Below are 13,214 nucleotides of genomic sequence, written 5' to 3'. Positions count from 1 at the left end.
TTTCACTCCCCTACTATTTCCCCTTTTACACTGCCTTACTTTCTTTACCTCCTTCCAAAACAATTTCTTACTCTCCCTCCATTTCACACTCAGATTCCTCCCAAACTCCTCATCCACTTTCTTTTTACTCTCCTTCACCAGTCTCTTAACCTCCCTTCTCCTGCTCACATATCTCTCTCTCTTCTCTCTCTCATCTTCTCCCCTACCTCTACTTGCTAACCATTCACTATATGCCTTCTTCTTTTGTTCCACAGCTTGTTTCACCTCATCATTCCACCATGCTGTCCCTTGCACACCCTTGCATCTCCTCCCCACTCCACAAACCGCCTCACATGCTGCGCCTATCTCTTCCGTGAATATCTTACATACGTCTTCCACCCCTTCCATCTGCTCTAGCTCATACCTTCCCAGTCTTTCTTCCACTATGCTCTTATACTCTGTCATTTTCTCACTATCTTGGAATTTCCTCCACTCTTCTCACAGGAGTTGCTTCCTCCTGTCTTCCCCTTTGTCTCCTCAACCACTTTCTTTGCAGCTCTACCTTGGCCATCACTAAGTGATGGTCCGAGACTCCATTCCCCCACCCTCTCCACACTCTTGCATCCAACACTTATCTTCTCATTCGCTCATCCACACACATGTAGTCTATCATTGCCTTTCGTTCAACAAGTTCACCATCCATCCTCCTCATTACTCTCCATGTATACCGGTGGATCATCTTATGCCGAAAGTAGGTGTTGGCAATTGCCAACCCCTTACAAGCACAGATGTCCACCAAAGCACTTCCATTCCCATCTACGTCAGCTGGCACACCCCACTGACCAACCACTCCATCGACTCGTACATTCCCAACTTTGCCATTCATGTCTCCAATCAACAGCACTCTCTCGCTCCTCTCAAACTTGTCCATATACACTTCTACACTCGCCCAAAACTCATCTTTCACTCTTGCCACTCGATCCTCTGTCGGGGCATACACACATACAATCGCTTACGCTTGTATACCTACTTTCATCCTCACCCATACAATCCTTGCACCCACTGTTCCATACTCTCTTATATTCTCCTTCCACTTCTTGCTTATCATCAGACATACTCCCTCTCTTGCCCTCTCATTTTCACTGACTCCCGCACATATACCTAAACCATATTCCCATTCTCTCACCCTTTCACCTTTCCATTTAGTTTCAGTCAATCCACATATATCCACTTTTGCATCCTCAAGCACCTGAACAATCTCTCTCTCTTTCACTTGATCATTCACTCCTCTCACATTCCACATTCCTACCCTAAGAATGTCCTTCGTCTGTTCTTTAGTCGTCAACGTATGGTCCGTCCGGGTCCGAGGCGCTTTGTTCGCTTTTTTAGTTAGTTCTTTTTATGGGGTGGGGCACTAACCCACCACCAACCCTTTTAGTCGCCTCGTACGACAAGCAGGGATACTGGGGGAGTGATTTGTGTATAATATGTTCGTGTATAATAATATTTGTGTATAATATACTCGTACATAATAATATGATTCGTATATAATATGATACGAAATCGGACGCACTTTTGAATGGTAGGTTGCAAGGGTACAATAATGACAACCTCAGAGTTGAGCACTATGACTATAGTGAAGGGAGAAAAATTGAGCAAATGGAGAGAACACTTTAAGGAATTGCTGAACATAGAGAATGAAAGTAATGCAAGTATAAGTGGCTGGGAGAAGGAGGGATGTGAGAAGAGAGGAAGAAATCAGTAGGATGGAAGTTGTGGAAGCAATGAAGAAAGTTAAACAAGGGAAAGCCCCAGGAATTGATGGAGTGTGTGGTGAAATGCTGAATCATGGGGGAGAGATAGTAGTAGAGTGGATGTGGAAGATGTGCAGATTGGCTTGGGAGGAAGGTAGAGTCCTGGATTATTGGAAGTCATTTGTAATTATTCTCCTGTACAAAGGAAAAGGGGAAAAAGAAGTGTGTGGTAATCATAGAGGCATGTGTCTTCTTAGTGTAATAGGAAAAGTATATGGTAGGATACTTATTGACAGAGTTAGGGAAATAACAGAGGAATTAGTTGGAGAAGAACAGGGAGGTTTTAGGAAGGGAAGAGGTTGTGTAGATCAGATATTCATTCTTAGATCTTTAGTGGAAAAGTTTCTAGAGAAGGGAAAGAAGTTTTATGCAACCTTCATGGATTTGGAGAAAGCATATGACAGGGTGGATAGACAAGGATTGTGGAAAGTATTTAGAATATATGGAGTAAATGGGAAGTTGCTGAAGGCTTTGAAGAGTATGTATGAGGGTGCTAAGGTTGCAGTTCGTGTGGATAGTGAACAGAGTGAATTTTTCTGTTTGAAGGTTGGACTGAAACAAGGATGTATCATGTCTCCATTGTTGTTCAGTCTATATGCATGGGGTTGTAAAAGAGATACAAGGTAGGGCAGTGGATATTGGAGCAGCCCTAGTGAGAGAGGGCGGTGTTTTGAAACTCCCTGTACTGTTGTTTGCTGATGATTTAGTGTTGTTAAGTGAAGATGAAGGGGAGCTGCAAGGCTTGGTAGATGAGTTTGGGAGAGTGTGTAAGAAACGGAATCTAAAAGTGAATGTAGGGAAGCTTAAAGTTATGGTCTTCGAGAGAGGTGAAGTCAGTGAATGTACAGTTAGGCTGAATGAGGAGGAAATGGAAAATGTGATTGCATTTAAGTACTTGGGTAGTGTGATGAGTAAGGATGGAAGTTTAGAGGGTGAAGTGCTTGAAAGAATGCAGGAAGAAAGGTTGCTGGTTCCTTGAAAGCAGTGATAAGAAACAGGAAAGTGAGCATGGAAGTGAAAAAGTTACTACATTACAGTATTGTGATACCAACTCTAACGTATGGAAGTGATGCTTGGACCTTGTTGGTAGGACACAAGTCGAGAGTGAGAGCAGTGGAAATGAGTTATTTAAGAGGAGCATGTGGAGTTACATGGAGAGACAGACTGACCAATGAGGAAGTAAAGGAGAGTTTTGATGTGGATATGAATGTGATAGGGAGCATTAGGAGAATCACATTGAGGTGGTTTGGCCATGTGGAGAGGATGGAGAATGGGAGACTGACGAGGAGAGTGTACGTGAGTGAGGTATAGAGGGGAAGAGGGAGGGGGAGACCAAGGATGAGATGGAGGGATGGAGTGGAGAGGTATATGAGAGAGGAGGGTGTGAGCTGGGAGCAGGGCAATGAAATGGCAGGGGACAGGGCGACATGGATTTGATTTGTTTGTGGTCACCCCTTACGGGATTAAGGCGACTGGCAGTAGATAGACAGATACATAGATTTTTTTTTTTTTATGGAAAGAAGAAGGAACCAAAGGCTAGGAGCACACAAATTGTTCCTTCCAAGAAAAAAAAAAAAAAAAACTACAAAAGAGAGCTAAATTCAAGATCCGTTCATTTCGAGATGCCTGGACACATTATGCGTTTGAAAGACTGGAGATCATAGGAAGTAGGAAACACAGCAGAGGGAGACAGTTCCAGAGTTGACCTATTGCATAAATGAAGGACTGGGAGTAATGGTTAACTCTTGTATTAGAGAGTTGGATAGAAAAGGGATGAGAGTTTGTTGTTAGACAGGCACTACGTGCCTGTCTTAGAGGTGGAGGGATGCATGCAGGCAGTTCAGAGGTACAGTGACCGTTGAAGTAGCAGTGGAAAAAGAGATAAAGATGTAACAGTGTGGTGAAGAGACGGAGGTTGAAGGGAGCCAGTAAGAGGAGGAGAGTTAATGAGATGAAAAGCCTTTGACTCCATCCTATTGAGAAGAGCTGTATGTGGGGAGCCTCCCCACACATGAGAGTTGTACTCTACATGGGGCAAATAAAACTCATGTATAAAGTCAACACCTGTGCAGAGGTATAGAAAGTATGGAGTCGACTCAGCACACCTAATCTCTTGGAAGCTGATTTTACAATAAATTCCAAGATCCTGTACTCCCTGTGGCATAGGACGCACTTTTTTCCACAAAAATTACCTTAAAAATCACCCTGCTTCCTAAGACACAGGGCTACTTGTGTGGGATCAATTCCATGCTCATCTAATGGATGATGAAAAGAATGAATGTTGAAAATACACATCTTGCTGTCATTCCCAGTGGTTTAAAATGTTTACTTCAGCCACTTGATGTCTCAATTAATAAGCCTTTTAAGGCAGTCATGCAGGAGCAATGGACAAGGTGGATGGCAAGCTCAGACCAAGAGTTAACACTGACTGGAAGAATCAAGAAAGAAAGCATTGGATTGGTTCGTGAATGGGTGCAAAATGCGTGGGAATCAGTCTATCTATCTATCTATCTATCTATAGCCCGACGCCCTAATCCCGCAAAGGGTGGCCACAGACAAAACGCCTCCAAGTCACTCTGTCACCCACCATTTGACTCCCCTCCCCCAACTCCCCCCCTCCCCCAACTCACCCCCCCCTCCCTCATATACCTCTCAACTCCATCCCTCCACCTCATCCTCGGTCTACCCCTCCCTCTCCCTCCCTCCACCTCACCTACATACACCCTCTTAGTCAGTCTTTCATTCTCCATTCTCTCCACATGTCCAAACCACCTCAGTGTATTTCTCCTAATCTTTTCAACCACATCCACATCTACCCCACAACGTTCCTTCACTCCTTCATTCGTCAACCTGTCCCTCCACGTCACTCCACATGCTCCTCTCAAGTAACTCATTTCCACTGCTCTCACTCTTGACTTGTTCCCCTCTTGCAAGGTCCACGCCTCGCTTCCATACGTCAGGGTAGGGATCACAATACCATCATGCAGTGACTTCTTAACTTCCATACTCACCTCCCTATTTCTCATCACTGCTTTCAGTGTACCAACAACTTTCTTCCCTGCTGTACCCTTTCACGTACTTCATCCCCCAAAGTTCCATCCTTACTCATCACACTACCCAAGTACTTGAGTACACTCTCATTCTCCATATCCTGACCATCCAACCTCACTGCACACTCTGTGACTTCATTCCTCTCAAACACCATAACTTTACTTTTGTTTACATTAACTTTCAGCTTCCTCCTCCTACACACTGTCCCAAATTCATTCACCAAACCTTGCAACTCCCATTCATCTTCACTCAACAGTACTGTATCATCAGCAAACAGCAACACCGGAAGCTTCCAAATCTCACCCTCATTCATTAGGGCCACCCCCACATCCACTGCCCTACCTTGCACCTCCTTTACAACCCCATCCATATATATATTAAACAGCCATGGAGACATCACACACCCCTGTTTCAGTCCCACATTGAGATCAAAGAACTCACTCAGCTCACCATCCACTCGCACCGTAGCCCTAGCTCCCTCGTACATACTCTTCACAGCACTCAACAAATTCCCCTCCATTCCATATATTCTTAATACCTTCCACATACCTTGCCTATCTATTCTGTCATAAGCTTTTTCCAAGTCCATGAAGGCAGCATACACTTTCCTTCCCTTCTCTAGATACTTCTCCACTAAACATCTTAGAACAAATATCTGATCTACACACCCTTTTCCCTTCCTAAATCCCCCTTGTTCTTCTCCAACTAGCTCCTCTGTCATATGCCTAACCCTATCAGTGAGTATTCTACCATATATTTTACCAGTTACACTAAGAAGGCAAATACCCCTATGGTGAAAGCGGAAATTGAGGTCAGATCATTTTAAAAATGTGGGATCAGTAATGAACTTGATGGAACTGAAGACAACCTGCTTTACAAATCAGAGAGTGATGAATCAGATTCGTTGTTAAGGGAATCGGACACAAGTGGCAGTGACTTCTCAGGGTTTGAAGACGAGTAGCAAGTCGGAGAGAAGAATCGGACATGGATAACACAACAACAAATTTAACTATGGCACTCTTTAAGTTTTTTTATGTGAATAAAAGATGACTTCTTTTAATATGTGTGCTTTACTTACCATTATCTTGGAATAATTCAGTGGTCAGTGGGTGACAAAAACTCTGATGATTTGAAATCTCCACAGTCCACGCAACAAAGTCAGCTGACATGGTAAGCGTGTGTTTAAACATCCTTTTTTTTATATCTATATTATAGTTTGGTATGGCTGTGCTATTATAATACCAGGTAATGAAGTGGACAATAGCTAATACATTGGAAGAATGACTAAATATGTTCATAGATAATAATTAGCAAGAGTATGAAGGTAGTAAACACAGTAATGGATTCGTGAGTCGTCTTTGCTGATGTTCCTTGATTTTTCCTTCCTATTTTTTTCAGGATATTGCCATGTCTGTTTTGGGGAGCATCCAATGTCAATGGGCGTTCTATGACACAGGAAGTACAGTAAATCCCGAGAGAATGAAACCCCAAGTACTTTTAAGGATGATGCAGGATTGAGCTGGATATTATTAAACATTAGTGGGCACTCCTGTGGAAGATTCTGTCATATTGATAGGTGTAAGAACTGAGTCTTTGATGCATTAAAAACAACAAGATTATTTTTACCCCATCAGAGATACGAGCCAAGTCAAACAGGTGTGCCATAGCTTCATCCCTTGTTTGTTGAAGTAACTGCTGAGATGGACATTGCGGGAACTGAATGGAAAGGTGAAGGATGGAATCAGCAGTGTATGAGTGGATAGGTTTAGATGTATAGATTAGAAGGTCAATGATGAATAAAAGGATGAGAGTTGGTGATAGGACAGAACCCTGAGGAACACCACTGTTGCTAGATCTAGAAGAAGAGCAGTGGCTATCTACAATAGCTGCTATAGAACAACCAAAAAGGAAGCTATAGATGAAGGTACAGGTAGAAGGATGGAAACCGTAAGAGGGCAGTTTGGAAATTAAAGATTTATACCAGACTCGATCGAAAGCCTTTGAGATGTCAAAAGCAGTGGCAAAGCTTTCACCAAAGTCCCGAAAGGAGGATCACCAAGAGTCTGAAAGGAACGTGAGAAGATCGCCAGTGGAGTGTCCCTGACGGAACCCCTACTGGCAATCAGAAAGAAAGTTGTGATAGGAAAAATACTTTAAAATTCGTCTGTTAAGAACAGACTCGAATATTTTTGAGATACAGGATGGTAAAGCAATTGGGCGATAGTTAGAGGGTTGGGAATGGTCACCCTTCTTTGGGACTGGCTGAATGAGAGCAAACTTCCAGCAAGAAGGAAAGGTACAAGTTGAAAGACAAAGGCAAAAGAGTTTATCTAGGCAGTGTGTAAGCACAGAAGCACAGTTCTTGAGGACAACAGGAGGGACCCCATCAGGCCCATATGATTTGTTAGTAATGAGGCCAGTGATGTCAGAAAATACATCAGTTGAAGAAATTTTACTGTCAGCCACGAGGAAGTCAGAGGGGGGAAGTGATGGAGGAACAGCACCGGTATCGTCTAAAGTGGAATTGGAGGAGAAAATCTGAGCGAAGAGTTATGCTTTATCAGTAGAAGAGATAGATGCAGAACCATCAGAGTAGAAAGGGGAGGGAAGGATGATGAGGTAAAGTTGTTAGAAAGGTTTTTGGCAAGGTGCCAGAAGGAGTGGGAAGAATTCGAGTTGGAGAGTTGAGAGCATGTAGTACAGATGAAATTATTTTTAGCAGAGCGAAGAACAGACTTAACACAATTCCAGGCAGAAACATAAAACAAGTTATGATTTAAGGGCGGGTTGGCTCCGGTACCTGTCATAGCCCTTCATGTTGTGGACAGCATCAAAACAAGCATGATTAAACCAAAGCTTTCTTGCATTAGTCAAAGGATATGAGAAAGGAATGTATGCTTCAGTGCCTGAGAGATTAACCTCCAACTATGGAATAGAGATGCTGTTAGAGATCGAGCAGCGTGGAGAGCCACCCTTAAGTGTCCAAGGCAGATGCATGCAAGCATATTGAAGCCTTTATAATCAGTACAAGACAAGATGATGTCTCCATGTGTCTTTCCATGTGTTTTGTTTTTGTCTTATCTACCTATGTAACTGTGTGTGTCTGTTACAATATCTGTCTACCTTTCTCTTTGTTTGTGTATCTGTGTTTGTTTGTCTGTCAAACATTTTACCTTCTCTCAAAAGATTATTGTGGGTGGCTGCAGCACAAATACCCAATCGTCACAGTGCCTCAAGGATACCATCTGTCCATCTTCCCTCCTCATTCTCCATTTTCATGTCGTCATTCTCTGGTTTCCTTTCCTCATTTTTCCATCTCCCTCTTCTTCTTTTCCATCTTTGCTCCTCTTTCTCTATCTTCCTCTCCTCATGCCCCAAATTTCCTCCTCTTTTGCCATCTTCCTCTCCTCATGCCCCATACTGTATTTCCTCATCATTCTCCATCTTACTGTCCTCATTCTTCATATTTCCTACTTTCTCCATCTTGCTTTCCACATTCTTCATCTTTCCTCCTTATTATCCATCGTCCAATCCTTAATCTATCCTGTCCTCCTCCTCAGTTATTCTTCTTTATTCTCCATATTCCTGTCCTCATTCTTTATTTCTTCTCCTCATTCTCCATTGTCCTTCCCTTATTTTGTCATCAGCTTTTGTGGAAACACGACTGTCAACTACGGACTTGCCCTGCTACTCTCCTTCTCCCAGCAGACAAAGTTTGTGTCGCTGGTTGCAGTAGGAGGGTTGTGTGCTCTGCTGGTGTTGTTCCTGGTGGTGCCAGGACCAGGCAGTGGGCGCAGCAACCTGACCAGTGATTTGTGGGGCCACGGTGAGGACCACGGTCATGGTCACAGTCATCACCGAGGATGGTTCACTTTCTATAACAGGTATAATACATTCCACTTTGGTATTTCATGTACAATACACAGTTAATCCTGTAGTGATTGACCTACTTTTAGGTACTCTATATTTAAGTTTTGATTCCCACCCCCCCTCCCAAGTAAGGGAAGCCCTTGCCAGTGAAAACATCAGAGTACAGTCATGTTAACCTTACCAACACTAACATTCTCACTGTCTAACTTTTATCCATATCTTAATGTAACATAATCCAACTTATTCAGTCAGTTCAGTAAAATATTCCTGCATTCCTATTTGTGCCACACACTTAGCAGCTTGTCACCATGTGAAATGTCAGTGACTGTAATTGATTAGTGTATTTATGCTAGATCATGAAGTAAACACAGTACTATTTCTATTATGTAAAATATCTTACAAGAGGTGGGATTTGCCAGAATAGTCAGTTATAATTGAAGTGGTTTCTCCTACAGGTGTGTAGCAACATTTTCGGAATATTTTTTAGTACTTTGAAAAAAGACCATGTTTTTAGTTAACAGAGAAACTGTAAGTCTGCTATAATTTAATTGTTTAGAATGTGATTCTTCTGAAGACTTTGGCAGTTAACAGGTCTATCTATCTATCTATTGCCAGACGCCTCAATCCTGTTTGGGGTGGCCACAAACAAATCGCCTCCAAGTCGCCTTGTCCCCCGCCATCTCACTGCCCTGCTCCCACCTCACACCCTCCTCGCTCATATACCTCTCCATCCCATCCCTTCATCTCATCCTCAGCCTCCCCCTCCCTCTTCCTCCCTCCACTTCACTCACATACACTCTCTTTGTCAGTCTTTCACCCTCCATCCTCTCCACATGGCCAAACCACCTCAGTGTGTTCCTCATAACGCTTCCTATCACATCCACATCCACACCACAACGCTTCTTTATATCCTCATTCGTCAGCCTGTCTCTCCATGTGACTCCACAGGCTCCTCTTAAATAACTCGTTTCCACTGCTCTCACTCTTGACTTGTGTCCTTCCAACAACGTCCGAGCTTCACTTCCGTACGTTAGAGTCGGTATCACAATACTGTCATGTAGTAACTTTTTCACTTCCATGCTCACTTCCCTGTTTCTTATCACTGCTTTCAAAGAACCAGCAACCTTTCTTCCCTGGTGTACCCTTTCATGCACTTGACCCTCCAAACCTCCATCCTTACTCATCACACTACCCAAGTACTTAAACGTACTCACATTTTCCAGTTCCTCACCTGTGATGACCTGAAAGTATTTAAATTTGGTTACATTAGAGCCTGATCATTCACATGTTCAACATTTGTTGTTGCATTTATTTGCATCATCCCTTTACTTGATAACCTAAATTGTGTGGAAAGGAAGAATGTGATACTTAAGGTGGCAAATCAGATGAAGAGAGAGAATAGGGATATCATAGGTGAGCAGTGTGTGAGGAATAATGAAGGAAGGTAGTAGTGAACAGTGGGAGTCTTAAAGACACGTGGAGAGAGCATTACAGCCGGTTGTTGAATGAGGAATTTGACTGGGACAGGGTTGGTTTGGAGCCAGCAGATTCAGTGTTTGGCCCATGGCCTTTGATTAACGCTGCTACTGTGACTTGGGCAATAGGCAGGATGCAGGTGGGGAAGGCAGCAGGTGTGTCTGGGTTGACTGCTGAAGTGCAGAAAGCCTCAGGAGATATAGGAGTGAGGTTAGTCACTGACCTAATAAAAACGATTATATATGAGTGTGTTGTCCCAGATGATTGGCTGAAGAGTGTAATTGTAAATGTGTACAAGGGGAAGGGTGATGCCCTGGAAAGAGGAAATTATAGAGACATAAAGCTTTTCAACCGGAAAATGAAGGTAATAGAGAGAGGTCTGGAAGATATGGTTAAAGAAAGATTGAATGTTGATGAGGTGCAGTTTGGGTTTATGCCAGGCAAAGGGACTGCTGATGCCATAGTCATTGTTCAACAACTTTAGAAAAAATATCATTTTCGTTTTCGTTTTTAAAGGCTCCAACATGCTTGCATGTGTCGGCCTTGGTCACCTAATGGTGGCTCTCCACGCTGCACGATCCATTGCACCCTCCCTGTTCAGTCCCTTAACTCTGAGGTCACACTTAACGACCTCATCCCATGTCTTTCTTGGTCTACCCCTAATAACCCCACCCCCAATATTAACACTTCTCACCTTCCTCACCCAATTATCATCCCCCATCCTCTCCACATGTCCAAACCATCGCAATCTACCTCTCCTCGTCACAGCACCAATACACTCCAGTCCCATCCTACCTCACAACTCTTCCATCGTAAACCCAGCCCCTCCAGGCCTTGGACGCAGGGACGCACTGCACATCCACCTAATCATTGTCATTTCTATACGTCTGAGCTGGCGAATATCTTCCTCCTTCACAGCCCAGGTCTCACTACCATGCAGCATTACACTCCTAACACATGCTGCATACAAAGACCCCTTAGCACGTAGGGAGAGTCCTCTCAATGTCAGGAGAAGCAAGAGCTTCCTGAACTTCTTCCAACCACTTCTCACCCTAGCCACAGAGCTAGCTTCAGCCCCACTTCCAGCACACAGCATGTCTCCCAAATATCAGAACTCTTCCACACACTCAAGAGATTCACCAGCAAGTTCAATCCTTTCACATCTGACAATCTCCACTTGCTCACCCCGACATGCCGTACACATAAAATCAGCATTATCTCGCAGTCTACCTCTGATACCACTACATCTCTTATGCACCCATTTATCACACACCGCACAAGATGGAATTACTTCCCACGCCCTTGTGGCAAACTGCACATGGCCACTCTCCCTTATCTTTGACAGTACCGCCACCAACCCTAGATATCATCACTTTTGTTTTATCTGCATTTACCCTTAAACCCTTGTGCCCCATGCCATCTCTCCACTTCCTAAATCTTTCCTCCGCCTCCCTTTCGTTCTTTGCAATCAACACCAAATCATCAGCATACAACAACTCCCATGGGAGTCCGTTTCTAAAGTCACGTGAAAGGGCTTCAAGTACCATGATAAACAGCATGGGACTCAAGACTGACCCCTGATGCACACCAACATTCATGGAAAACTCATCACTCAAATCTCCATTCACTCTTACCTGGGTGTGAGCACCCACATACATAGCCATAACCACCCTAACCAGCCACTCCTCCAAGCCAAGCTTTCTCATTGCCCACTTCACCACCTCTCTAGGGACTCTGTCAAAGGCCTTTTCCAAATCAACAAAAACAAAATAAAGATCCCTTCTCCTACCAATATATTTTTCTTGAAGCTGACGAACAATGAATATGGCATCAGTGGTCCCCATACCTGGCATAATCCCAAACTGCATCTCATCAATTTTCACTCTATCTCTAATCATACCTTCTAAAACTCTCTCCATTACCTTCATTATCTGATCTAAAAGCTTTATACCCCTATAATTTCCTCTTTCCAGGGCATCACCCTTCCCCTTGTACACATTTACAATTACAATCTTCAGCCAATCATCTGGGACAACACACTCATAAATAATCCTATTTATCAGGTCTGTGACTAAACTCACCCCTATATCGCCTGAGGCCCTCAACATTTCGGTAGTCAACCCAGACACACCTGCTGCTTTCCCCACCCTCATCCTGCCTATTGCCTCACTCACAGTAACAGCATCAATCAAAGGCCAAGGGCCAAACACTGGATCTGCTGGCTCCAAACCTTCCCTGTCCCAGTCAAACTCCCCATTCAACAACTGGTTATAATGCTCTCTCCATGCATCTTTAATATCCTCACTGTTCACCACTACCCTTCCTTCATCATTCTTCACACACTACTCACCTATACCATCCCGATTATCCCTCTTCACTTGACCTGCCACCTTAAATATCATATTTTTCCTTTCCCCATGATTTAGGTTATCAAGTAAAAGTCTCCGTGACTCAGACTATGCCCTGTATACCTCTCTTCTAGCCGTATGCTTGGCAGTCAAATATTCCTCTTTGCTACCACCCTTCTTCCATTCCCAGAAAAGCCTTCTTTTCTCCTTAACTGCAGCTTCTACACCCTCATCCCACCACCAAGTTACTTTATGTCTTGGTGGTCCTCTTGTCCAACCGCATGTTACATCAGTAACTCTCAAAAAATTGTTCTTGAGGGCTCTGTACTGTTCATTAACACCTCTGTCTACAGCTCCCTGTTCAGCCACCACTCTCCTCAACTCGCTATAGAAGGCATCCCTTACTACTTGGTTTTTCAGCTTCCATATTTTCCTCCTAGGTACATAAGTCCTTGTTTTCATCACTTGTTCTTTAACCCGCGCCGTCCCGAGGACGTACTTCCACGTCCTCACGTTTTGTCACAGCCAGTCCCGAGGACGTACTTCAACGTCCTGCAATTGCAAGGTTCATAATTTCCACAATTTTCAAAATTCGCGGGAGATTTTCGTTTTGCCCGGGTACCCAAGCCTCCCCTACCTGCCGCCAGGCGGGCAGCGTCCTAGACCCCGCGTGACC

The 13,214-nt window shown here is 43.8% G+C and overlaps 1 protein-coding gene across 3 annotated transcripts in view; it reads left to right on the top strand.

Annotated features, from left to right (window-relative positions):
- The window catches only part of LOC145402291 (soluble calcium-activated nucleotidase 1), a 91,505-nt gene that overhangs the window by 22,336 nt on the left and 55,955 nt on the right, over positions 1–13,214 (top strand). For 2 of the 3 annotated variants that reach the window (XM_080274424.1, XM_080274423.1), the window contains one exon: positions 8,550–8,728. In XM_080274424.1, coding sequence (XP_080130550.1) covers positions 8,550–8,728 — 179 coding nt within the window. The remainder of the gene's footprint in view (positions 1–8,549; positions 8,729–13,214) is intronic. The other variant, XM_080274425.1, reaches the window with a different exon arrangement.

Source organism: Coenobita brevimanus, chromosome 57, assembly GCF_032717465.1.
Source record: "Coenobita brevimanus isolate Jiangsu-jjx chromosome 57, ASM3271746v2, whole genome shotgun sequence".
Lineage (NCBI taxonomy): Eukaryota > Metazoa > Arthropoda > Malacostraca > Decapoda > Coenobitidae > Coenobita > Coenobita brevimanus.
Note: the sequence above shows the minus strand (reverse complement) of the source record. Positions and strands in the feature narration are given on the sequence as shown.